Consider the following 12,126-nt stretch of genomic DNA (forward strand, 5'->3'; position numbering starts at 1 on the left):
GATTAACAAATTCAGGCCAATTATCCAAGCCATTCTTTGGGCCATCTGGTAGACCACTGAAGTCCCAGGAATCCTCATTATTCACGGTAGGGTCCCAGTTGGGCAGCCAAATCTGATTTGCATCTATCCCCCAAGGATCTGCCTCTGAGCCTCCTGGCTCACTAATACTATTTCCATTGTCTTGGGGGACTGCAGTGTCAGTCCCTTTTCCCAATGAATCTTCTGCTTGACCAGAACATGGGGCATTGCTCCATGTGGCCGCAGTGCTGCCAGAAGAGGCAGACTCAGCTCTGATGGGCAGAGCCATTTCATCCATGATGGGGATGAAGGCAACTTTAGGGTCATCAATGATGCCTGTATTTTGGAGTGTGCTGACACTACTGCCTTCAAGTGCATGAGCAGTCTCCTCTGTACTGCTCAGCCCAGCATCACAATGAATGTCTGCCAGTCCTAGAGGGTCTTGTCCTGACTCGTGTACCATCTCTAGGTCAGGATAACTGGCAGAAATGCCTGTTTCTTCCTCCATGGCTAAAGTCTGTCCTGCAGTGCTAATACCCTCGGTGTTTGCCATATGTTCTGTCTGGTGCTCTTGACCCCAGATATCTAAGGCATTCCTAAGTTCAATCTCAAGGCCCTTGACAATTTCACACTGATTTATTGGGAGTGGCACCTCCTCATCTAGCCCTGGGACCTTACTTCTAAATGGACCTGGAGGATGTACCCCTGCTGATTCTTGGGCTCTAAGTTCCCTTTCCTCAAAAGGACCTTCCCCTGAGGAGACCCCTGTGACACAAAGGATGTCCTCCTCTGTGATTCGGAATGTTTCCTGGGCTCCCTCTGCTCCTGTCTCAGGCTGCTGTGTGTCTCTGCTTCCTTGACTTTCCCAAGCTTCCTCTTCATACTCCTCTGCACCTTCTATCCCTTGGGTGCTAACATTGCTGGTGTCTACCTTTTCACATGTCTCCAAGCTTTCCCACATCGACTCTTCCATCTTTTCTTCCTCCTCCTTCGTCCTTTCCACACTTTGGTGGATTGCTTCTTGAAGGCCTCTAGTTTCCACAACTGGCATCTCAGAGTCTAGTGAAGATTCAGAAGGCTGTTCCATCTCTGGACTCAGACCCACGGCAAATCTAGCTTCTGACTCAGCCTCTGGGGAAATCAATGGATTTTCTTCTGTGCCAGCTGGCCCTGGCTGATGGTCACTCTCCATGACGTCAGGAGGCAAAGCTTCAGTGGGTAATGCCATGCTCTGCTCTGCCCCAGGCTCAGGTAGGGATTCCTCTCCAGAATCACCTTCTGTGACCTCCTGGCTGACACTGTCTGCGCTAACGTCTAGGCCCCAGATGAATGACCCTAGGTCACTTTGGGGCTCAGGAATGTCTTCGGCTGACCCGAGGTCTGGAGTTTCCTCCATGATCAGGTTACACAAGGAAAGGCTTTTGGAAGCATCAGGCTTTAGAGCAGGCAGAAGAGCAAAGGAGGAAAAAACAAAGTAAGATGAATTTGGTCATGGCAAGAGTGGGTGAGAAAACAGAGGTCAATGTCAGCACGGCCACATCAGCGAGAAGGAGAAGCTAGAGAGGGCCTTGGGTAAGGCGCCTCAGACTACAGGGGTGCCCGGCAAGGTCATGAGAAAAGCTGCTAATCTTTGGAAGGGACAAGAACACAAGCACTACACACTGATCACTACACCAAAGCAAACAATTTCAGAAAGGCAACCTACCGGCTGGACCAGTTCGCTGCTTGTCTGTGGGGAGGAAAATCAGACACATGAGGCAAGAGAAAGATATAGCAAAGACAAGAGCTGGACATGACAAATTCAAGGCAGAAAAGATTTATTAAAGGCCTACTGTATACCAGTCACCATGCTCAACTCTGGGGACACAAAGACAAGTGAAAATTCCTGCCTTCCAGGAGCTTACATTCTAGTGAAGGGAAATGACACATTCACAGGGAGGGCAAAAGAAAGGAAATAAAAATTGATTTTGAGAAGGAACGAGAGCTAACAAGGCTGATGATAGGGTAGAGCCATGGTCCAAAGGGGTCTCATGTAGGAGGTGGCACTATAGTCTTGTTCAGAAAGAATCTGGGGCTTGTATGCATAATGGGAGGGGTAGTTACCCACCCGGAACCAAGGTCCCTTTGGGTTTTGTTCCATCCCTTTGCCTGATGAAGAGGGATAGAGTTATAACTTTCGAAACCAGTCTTGGCTTCATGAGGGTGGCTTGTCAGTGTGTTCACAATCTGCTTTAAGAGGAGGAACAATAAATGGTATGGCTTCTTTGTGAAGGGGCATCTCCATTTCTAGAGTTACCAACCACTTATTTATCATCTGGCCCTGGAAAAAATGTTGTTCTCACTTTTGGATCTAACGGAGCGGGGTTGAGTGAGCTCAGCAGCAGATCTCACAGATAAAGAGTGTTTTCCTCACACTCTGTGAAGTGCCATCATTATTATGCCCACTTATGGGTAAGATTCAGAGACATTAAATGACCGTGGGGCTCAGGATAATAGAGCAAGTGAGAGGCAGACGTGGAGATTTGGACCTACATCTGATCTAAAGTCCAGGGAGATACTCTGCTTTGCTCCCCTTTCCTGGATTACCCTGCACAGGCCAGCAGGGAATGACCTTCACTATCAGCTATCTTGGTACATCTCCCTTAGAACAAGCTGGGAGGCATTAGCCTTGTAGATGACTGCAGGTTTTATTTATAATATCTCTCCTCCATTCCTAATGCCAAGCAGGAACACATACATATCCTATGGAGGAACATCAAGGTGTGCTCAGGACCTGGGGTCTTACCGTGAGGTCTCTGAATTTCTTTATTTTTAAAATATTTTAGTCACTGAATTTCTTTTTAAGTGGTTTCCTTTACAATTCTATGCATTTTATGGACTAAAAAACATTATCTAAGAAGGGCAGCCTCTAGCCTCACCGACTACTGCCAAAGGGAGCCAAGACACACAAAAGGATGAAGAACCCCTGATTCTAGGGGATCATTGGACATCTATCACTTCAGATGCAAAGTAACCTCCATTTTAAACATTTTTCATCCTCACACTGAAGCCACAGTTGAGCATTGAGCCTCTCATCTCTCCCCCATCCCCATGGGTGGCACTATGTCAACTCGAGTCATGGCAAGAGGCACAAAGACTTGAGTGTCCAGGCTCACATCCCTGAGTTCTAGACATCTCAACGGCATAGAGAAGAAACAGCTAGATTTGTATTCTACACAGTGCAAGTTTAAAAGCTGCCTGAGATGCATTTGAGCTGTGGGACCCCAGAAAAAGTCACAAACTGTCTGTCAGCCTGACTTTCCAATGTGTAAACTGGGAATGATAATGGCATCTACCCCACAGGGCTATTGTGATGGTCCAATGGGATAATATATGGAAAGTGCTTTATAAACCCAGAAGGGCCATATAAAAGGTGGTGGTGTTGGTAGTGGTGGTAGTAGTAGTAGTAGTAGTAGTAGTAGTAGTAGTAGTAGTAGTAGTAGTAGTAGTAGTAGTAGTAGTTGTTGTTGTTAGGGTTAACACTAACCCTATTATCATCATTATTATTTACTGTTGTTTCTATGCCTTGTGAAACCTGGGTTTTCGAGTCTTCTCATCTTCCTGCCCATCTATGAATCTTCTACCTCAAGACCATTTCCTGCAGGGCTAAGCTTAGACAACTTAAGGTGGAGAGTCAGGGTGGCAGAGCAGGCAGAGAGCTGGTCTTCAAGTCAGGAAATCTTGACTCTGACACACACCACAATATGACTTTCTGTGCCCTCGTCAGCTCCCAAAGGCTCTAAGCTGAGCTGAGCTGCTTGTATTTGTCAGAGGAGGCAGTTTCCTCATTTGGCAACCCCCCTCCCCACACAGGTGAAATCACAGATCCAGACCCCAAACAAGCAAACAAACTAACTTGAGGTGGCCAATGGTTTGAATGAATGGCAGACCTCCAGGAATACAGTGTACCTTCAGCAATCTGGCAAAGGTTCTAGGGAGATCAGATTGGCGATCTGTAATATAATTTTAGTTTTCCTTGTGCAAAAGTTTGGATGAAGAATTTCAAGCATTATAGATTTTCTGGGGACCCAGAGGTAACAGCATACACAAGCCTTAGTAAAAGCCTTACCGTCCACAAGTCCCAGGGCAATGTCTGAAAAGGAAAAAAAGAGATCATTGGTACACTTAAACCAGAGTCTCTGGGAATGGCTGGTCCACTGGGCTCCTGGTCAAGCAGCCAACTGACTTCTCCCAAGGGGTGGGAGATTACTTTACTCAATGCACCATATCCAACACTGGAAGTAAGAAAGGAGTATGCATAATGAAGTCTAACATATCTGCCCTGAGGAAGAGCAAATCTTATTCAATTCAATACAACAAACCTTCCTTCTTCTGCATTAGGTACTTGGGGTAAAAACTGAAATGGACACATTCTTGGAATTTGTAGTTTAGTAGGAGGGAGAGTGCATGTATGCAATCACTCAACCAATAAGCATTTATTAAGTGTTTATTATGTGGCAGCCTCTACGGTAGTGGCTGAGGATATGGAAGTAAACTTGTCCCTTCCCTCAGTGAGCTTTTGTAATCACACAAAAAGCTAAAACATAGGGTGGCATATCTTTGCATAGAGAAAGTCAAACAACCTGACACAGAGAGGCAGGGAGGGAGGAATCTCTAGCTGGAAGGGTCAGGGAAGGTTTCACAGAGGAGGTAATATCTGAGCTGAGCCTGAAGGAAGGAAGCAGTGCCCAGAGACAGAGACAGAAGGGCTCTGATCCTCAAAGTACAGGAGTTGGATATGGCAGGATGGGTCTGAGGAATGGTGGGTATTTCAGTTTGACTGGAGCCCCCAGTGTCATATAATAAGATTAAAAAAGTAGCTTGGAGTCAAATTGTGGGGGTCTTTGAGTGACAAGTTACAGTCTGGATTTTATTTGGTGGAAACTATTGGTGGAAGCCATGAAAGATTTTTGAGTGCAGAGACATTATGGGAGAAAACCTCTTAACAATGAGAATGAGAAGGAGCAGCTAGGTGGCGCAGTGGATAGAGCACCGGTCCTGGAGTCAGGAGTACCTGAGTTCAAATCCGGCCTCAGACACTTAACACTTACTAGCTGTGTGACCCTGGGCAAGTCACTTAACCCTAATTGCCTCACTAAAAAAAAAAAAAAAAAAAAAGAAAATGAGAGCAGGTGGAAATGGGCCACTTGGAAAAGCAGTAAGTCCCCCCCAGACACTGGTAGTCTTTGAGCAGGGTCTGGATGACCACTTACAACACTGGGGCAGAGGAAAGGATGGACAAGATGAACCTTGAGATCCCTTTCAACATTGTTTTCTATCCTATGCATTCGGAAGGTGACTCAGCAGAGGGTGAAAGAAGGGTTCAGGTTACTATAGGGCTGTCAGCATGAGTCACTCTCCTTTAGATAAAGCTCAGAGCACTGTTCTTTTTCCAACATTTCCAAAGAGATTGCATTTTCCAATTCTACCTTTTGGTTTAAAGCCTCAAGTGACGCTCAGCCCTATTAATTAACTGGTAATTTGTAAGATTTTCTCTATAAGACCTAGTTGTATATTATGTTAATTTACTGCTAAAACCTTAACCATAAAGTGTCAGTCCAGAATTTCAATTGTCACTTTTGGTGTAGAGCAGGATTGGGGAACAGTGGAAGGAGCGGGTCTTTTTATCCATCATGTGTCTGAGGCTTACCACCAAAGTCACCACTTCCCCATCTGGCCCTGTCTGTGGCAGTGGGACAGAGTCCTTGCATTCATAATAAAATGCTGAAGTCAAACAGCAGAGGAGAAAACTCAGAACTCAGCTTGGCCCTCCATTAGTTTAGTTCCATCATTTTCTTTTTCTTTTTTTTCTTTTTGTTTTTTGGGGGTAATAGGGGTTAAGTGACTTGCCCAGGGTCACACAGCTAGTAAGTGTCAAGTGTCTGAGGCCGGATTTGAACTCAGGTACTTCTGAATCCAGGGCCGGTGCTCTATCCATTGTACCACCTAGCTGCCCCCTAGTTCCATCATTTTCAAATGCCAAGATAAAAAAAATCATCTTGAAGAAACAATATGGCATAGTGGATAGAACACTGTACTTCGATTCAGCAAGACCTGGGTTTGAATCCCGCCTCAGACACTTACTAGCTCTGTGATTTAACTTCTCTGCGCCTCAGTTTCCTTATCTGTAAAATGAGGAATATGGACTCATTGGCCTCTGTGGTTCTTTCCAGCACTGGATCTATGATTCTGTGAGTCTAAGTGATGACTCCAGGGCTTGGGTTCTCTTCAGTCCCATCCCTCGATCCCATCACACTGGAGCTGGGTAGGATGGCTCAGTTTTAGTACATTCTCACACCCTGAAACCTCTGCTCTTTTCTAAAGACATCAGCATGGACTGAGGCTATTTCAAATTCCATTTCATTAAAAACAGCCATCTGGATGAGACTCCATCTACCAAACACAAGGACCATTTCCATTTCCCAGGACATGATGCCTTCATATTTCCATCGCTTCAGAGCTCATCCACTGACGAAGCTGGCAATACCCATCCACCATTTTCTCTAGAGAAAAGGGCCATTTGATATTATGTTTATCAGTCCTCAGGATCATTAAAAGTGGACTCACTTCTTGGGACATATGGCCAAGATCCCAAGAAGGGAAGCTCTGTTAAGGGATAGTGATCCCAAAGCCTGAGGGGAAGGGCTGGGGGTAGTCTCTTATGGATGGAAGCACAATGAAGAAAACAGGACAACAGAGCTTCACTCTTTCCTTAAAGTCAGAAAAGGTAGATACCTGCCCAGAGTCCAACCATTAAGATGGAAAAAGGGATTTGCATCCCAGGGTACAGGTACATTATCTGAAAGCATGGTGGAGATCCTTAAATCCAGGGTCTGGTGGGCAGGAGACAAGATGGCAAGATGAAGTCTGTGCTTACTCTGTCCTTCTCTCATTTCAGCATGGATCCTCTTTTATTGATTATTCAGACCAGTTGGGATGGGGGCAAGAGAATCAGCAGAGTCATACCCACTTATAGAAAAAAGTATTTATGAAGTCCAGGCTCTGTGAAAACCCTCGGTCTGTGACCTGTTACAACCAGGGTTTGAAAGGAAAAAGAGGTGACTCCCTTAGTCTAAGTGGTCAAACAAAAGTGCTATGAAAAATGGCCCATGTGGCATCTCAGCACTCACCTTGAAACCTTCTTGTGGTCCCTGGCTCAAAAGAGCTTCAGACAGGGGAAAATCCCAAGAAAGTGTTATACCCCCTGGAGACAATCTCAGCTAAAAAGTTTCATGAATAGGTAAGGCACGAGTGATACAACAAGTCAACTCCCAACTCTCTTTATCCTAACCGGTCTTGCTTTGCTAGATTACTTGCTCCATTGATGTCTTAGACTATCAATTCTTCCTTTACATTGAGCATGGAAACACTTGGAAGCCCCCATGGGATGTCTCTGTTTAGACCAATGCCACGAGAAGCATCTATGCCTGCAAGGAAAAGCCAAGAAGACTTCAAGGTGAGGGCATGAGATGCATAGCATCTCCTTAGTTGAGTTTGCCCAGGATGGCTCAATTCTTTGGTTTGAAATAAGTCCCTACAGATGGATCCACAATTGAATATGTCTCTTCAAATACAGCTTGAGGTCAAATACATTAAAATGTATTTTCCATTTTTGATGAACTGAAATTCCACATCTTTCTCTTCATTCTGATAGTAAGGAAGGGAAATCCTTGAGAGGGGAAGGGGGAATTTCCCTCACATCCCCTAGGTCACCATCATGAGGCAAGGATAAAAGCTGATCCTCTATGCTGGAGGGACCTATGAGAGCCTTAAAGGCAAACTTAATCCATTATGGTTAAATTAGAAAGGTGATTGGGGGGTGAAGAAAACAGTAAGAAAAGTAAGTGGGTCATGGCTCTCCTGTGGAAAACTGCCTTCTAGGTGGATAAAGGGGAAGACCATGGCTTGAGGGAAGGGGGAGTTAATTCTCAAACATGGCTCTGCCTCTGAACTGTGTCCTAGTTGGTTCACAATTATAATACCTGAGAAGCCAGGAAGAGGAGTGATTAGGTATAGGAACAGGGATAGGACTTGTCATTTTATTGGTTGAGAGAGTTTCCAGGAAAGGAAATTCTCTCTACCAATTCAGGTCCTCAACTTTTCAGCAACTTGTAGCCTTGGACAGTTGCTTAGTTCCCTGTGAGGTTAAGTTATTCACCCACAGACACACAGCCAGTATGTGTTAAAAGCATGACTTGAACCCAGGTCTTTCTGGCTTTTAAGCCAGCTTTCTATGCACTATACATTTCCAGTTCAAAGGAATGTTCATAGAATGAGAAAACTAACAGTATAGAAAGGGTTTGTAGAAGGCTTTGCTCACCTTAGAAAAAGAATCCACTGGATGGGTGGGGTGGAAGTGGCTGATGGGATTTGGAAAGGGCAGCCATGTTCCTTGTTAGTTAAGTAATGATAAATGGGTGTTTGAAACTGCCAACTCCCCAATTGTTTCCCCTCAAAAAAATTCCCTACCTGAGACATGGGTGAGGGGGCAATTCCTGCTGATCCCACTGGTGTAACATCCGGCTTGAAAGGATCAAAGTCCAGATCGAGCAAAGACTCTTCTTTCTTTGGCTCAGGAACTTCATTCTGTTAAGGAAAAGGTCAGTGATTTGAAATCGATATCAGAAATTGGCCTCTTCTAGGCTTCCCTGCTCACATGGTCATGCACTGGTTCCCAAGCCTAGAGCTAGAGCGAGGGATGGATACAAGACTTACAAGTGGCCTGAGGGCTCCTCCAGTATCTAAGCTGGAATAAAGGTTACAAGAATCAAGGTACACATTCTAGAGTGGGATGGGGGAGGGGAGGAAGGAAGGGAAGAAATAAAAGGGAGAAAGAAATTTACATGATAACTTCACTATGCATCTAAAATGAATAGCAAGCGCCACATAATACATCTACAGTTTCATATGTAACTATCTTTTTCAAAATTGTACTATGTTATGGAAATGCTTCTTTTATTCCATAAATTGAAAAGAAATATAAAACAAGAACCAGGGAGAGGGCTCTGGTGCATTGAGTCAGTACTCTATGGGGATTTTCAGAAAGCATTAAACAATAACCCCATAGCTTGAGAAGGCCTGGAGGGATTGCTACCTGCACTAGTAAAAGGACTGCCTGCACTTATGAGATCCAAGAGTCAATTCAATCCAGCTGAATGTCTTTATGAAGCACCTACCATTTGCCAGGCTTGGTCATGAGTGATGGGGATGCAAAGATCAAAATGCCCCTGTTCTCACAGCACTTACATTCTCCTCATCTGATACAAGATGCACACATACAACATAATCCAAAATACATACAAAATAATTTTGGGAGGTGGTGGGCCCACTAACAGTTGGAGGAGTGATCAGGAAAGATGTAGACTAGAGGAGGTGACACCTAAGTTGAGGCCAGAAAGACAAAAGGGATGCCAAGAGGTAGAAGTAAGAGGGAGATCCTTCTTGGTATGGGGGCAGATTGACTAAATGAGGAACATAAAGTAAACCATTTGGGCTGGATTGTAGAGTGGGGGGAGGGAGAAAGAGTAATATGTAATGAGCCTCCACAGACAGGTCGGAGCCAGATTTTTTTGCTGGAAACAATAGGGAGCCATGGAGGCTTCTGCAGTAGGGGACTGACATGATCAGTTCTATGCCTTTGGATCCATAAGATCCCAAAGCCAGTTTGCTCTTTGCTCACATCTAGCCTGTGGTTAAAGGCACAAAGGAAAGCTAAGCTGCTGACAACTATAGAACCTGCAGTTGGTCGGAAACAAAGCTGAGCAGGTCAACTATAGCCTGTGGACCTGGATTTCATCTGTCTTTCAGGATTTTCTCTTCGTTTCTGTTTATTCCTCAGGCCTTGAGAGTCAGTTATTTTTGTGTCAGCATCATACAAGTTACTAGTGTCTGGAAATGCCCCCAAATAGCAAAGAGGTGCCTTTTAGAAGGCCTGCAAGAGACAGGGGAGGTCTTATAATTCTCTCATTAAGAATCAAACCCCAAGGAGGGGCTAGAATTGGGGAATTATTTTTGTGAATATGTCAAGGGAAAAGAGTTGCTAATTTTGGCCCATTCCCCACACCCCCATGTCAGTTTTAATGGAAATGATGAAGCCTCCCCCCTCCCCCCTCCCCCCGCCCCATCCCCTATACTCAAAGGCTTTTCTTTGGCCCTGCTTTGAACACTTCTTTCCAATAGTTGATCTGGATGAAGTTGTCTGAACTGTAATTTGGCTCAAAGTGAAGGAAGCCTCCCAAAGATCAGAGATGTCTAAAAGTGCAATGTCATTAGTTCCCCACCATTAAAGTGTTTTGGGAAGAATCTCAGGGCTCATTGGTTGGGGATGTTTGAATAGTTTGCCCAGTCCCTGTTCTGATGTGTCCTTGTGGCATAAGGCTGATCCCCATCTCAAAGGCTTCTGGCAGGGACACACTCATCTCCCTTGGCATGGGAGACTGTTGGAAAAAGCCTAGCTCAGGGAGCCCCTCCCCCAGCAGGTCAGCCATAGTCTGATGTCCACTGGGGGCCACATTAATTCTCAAATAACATTTACTAATTCACAGAGGGGCTAAAATCTATGTCAGTGGAGGGAATAAATTTGCTAATTAAATTATGGCTCCTTAGAATTTCCAAGTAAGAAGGAAGCAGTTTGGTGAAGTGGAGAGTGTTTGACTTGGAATCAGAGGACCTGAGTTCAGACAACTCAGCCACTTACTAACTGGGTGATTCTGGGTAAGTCAGTTCCTCTCTGAGCCTGAGTGTTCTCTTCTGTAAAATAAGGGAGTCAGACCTGATTAGAGTGTCTTAGCCTTTTTTGTGGCATGGACCCCTTTGGCAGCAAGATGGTGAAGTCTATGTCCCCCATGCAGAATAACATCTTGAAATGTCTAAAAAATACAGCAGGATTATAAAGGAGACCAATTCTAATAAAATAGTTCTGAAAAAAAATTGTGAAGAACCCCTGGATTAGATGATCTTTAAGATTCTGCCTTGAAATCTAAGATCCTCAAAAGCATAGAGGGGATTCCTGTTTAGGTATGTATGGGACTAAATGTTATTCTCCAACTCTACATAGAGACAAGTGCAGAGACTGTAAGTCCAAATCCCTTACTTTTATTAATGAGGGCTCTTGGTGTCATACTGGAAAAACCTCTTCATAGGAAAATGCCAATTAGAATTATGGTCTATGTGATGATTTAAGGGCGGCAATTTCCTGCAACATTTAAGTTTTCTTATTAAAGCCCCAGATCTCACACAGACTAGGTGTGCAGTGTAAACTCATAACTCATGTCATTAGGCAAGAGCTAATGAGAAATTTGATTAAGGGAAGAGAAAGTTACCTTTAAATAAGTTTTGGGAAGGAATAGACTCTGCAATTTATTTCATTTAGTATGATAATCTGGACTCCTGACTGCAGTCTATTAGATTATCCAATAAATTGCTGCAGGAAAGAGAGATGAACACATGGGGTATATCATTCATGTCTCAAAGAAAGATTCCAAAGCTACCAACAACTGGTGTTTATAATATCTTCATGATTTGAGAAAATGTCAACATAAATTTTGTAGAATCACAGAATGTTTAAGTTTTGGGGTACCTTGATCTGATCCCATCATTATATAAGACCTATCTAATAATGAATGACTTGCTTAAGCTAGTGAGTGGTTGGAACAAGATTGGGCATGAATCTATGATTTTAAATTTTTTAGCAGAGAGGATAAATCTGGTTATTCTCAACCACATGAATTGTGGTCAGGAGTTGATGCATTGAATTGGAGACTCTAGCTTGTGATCGTGATAAAAAGCAAAGCCAAGTGCCCCATTACACAAATGTCATGAACAACAAGAAACAACAAGAGAGTTGTTTCAAAAGCACTGAAATGACTTTTCAGGCAAAGTGGCCGCCAAAATGTAATCATCAATTAAATTCCAAAAGGACTCAGATTACACTTATGCAAGTATGCCCTCCAATTAGGCACAGCCCATCCTATCCCTGCCTGCCCTTCCTAGGGGACACTCATCCATGTGCCCCCATGGTGGCTCTTTCTGGGGAGGGGTCTTCCTTGCTTTTCCTTGACATCATGAGGA

The 12,126-nt window shown here is 44.2% G+C and overlaps 1 protein-coding gene across 2 annotated transcripts in view; it reads right to left on the reverse strand.

The window, feature by feature from the left end:
- Positions 1 to 12,126, reverse strand: part of AMPH (amphiphysin) — a 196,882-nt gene that overhangs the window by 35,449 nt on the left and 149,307 nt on the right. For both annotated transcript variants that reach the window (XM_043978501.1, XM_043978502.1), the window contains 3 exons: positions 8,527 to 8,643; positions 4,127 to 4,150; positions 1,724 to 1,747 (listed from right to left, as the gene is read on the reverse strand). In XM_043978501.1, coding sequence (XP_043834436.1) covers positions 1,724 to 1,747; positions 4,127 to 4,150; positions 8,527 to 8,643 — 165 coding nt within the window. The remainder of the gene's footprint in view (positions 1 to 1,723; positions 1,748 to 4,126; positions 4,151 to 8,526; positions 8,644 to 12,126) is intronic.

Source organism: Dromiciops gliroides, chromosome 1 (assembly GCF_019393635.1).
Source record: "Dromiciops gliroides isolate mDroGli1 chromosome 1, mDroGli1.pri, whole genome shotgun sequence".
NCBI lineage: Eukaryota > Metazoa > Chordata > Mammalia > Microbiotheria > Microbiotheriidae > Dromiciops > Dromiciops gliroides.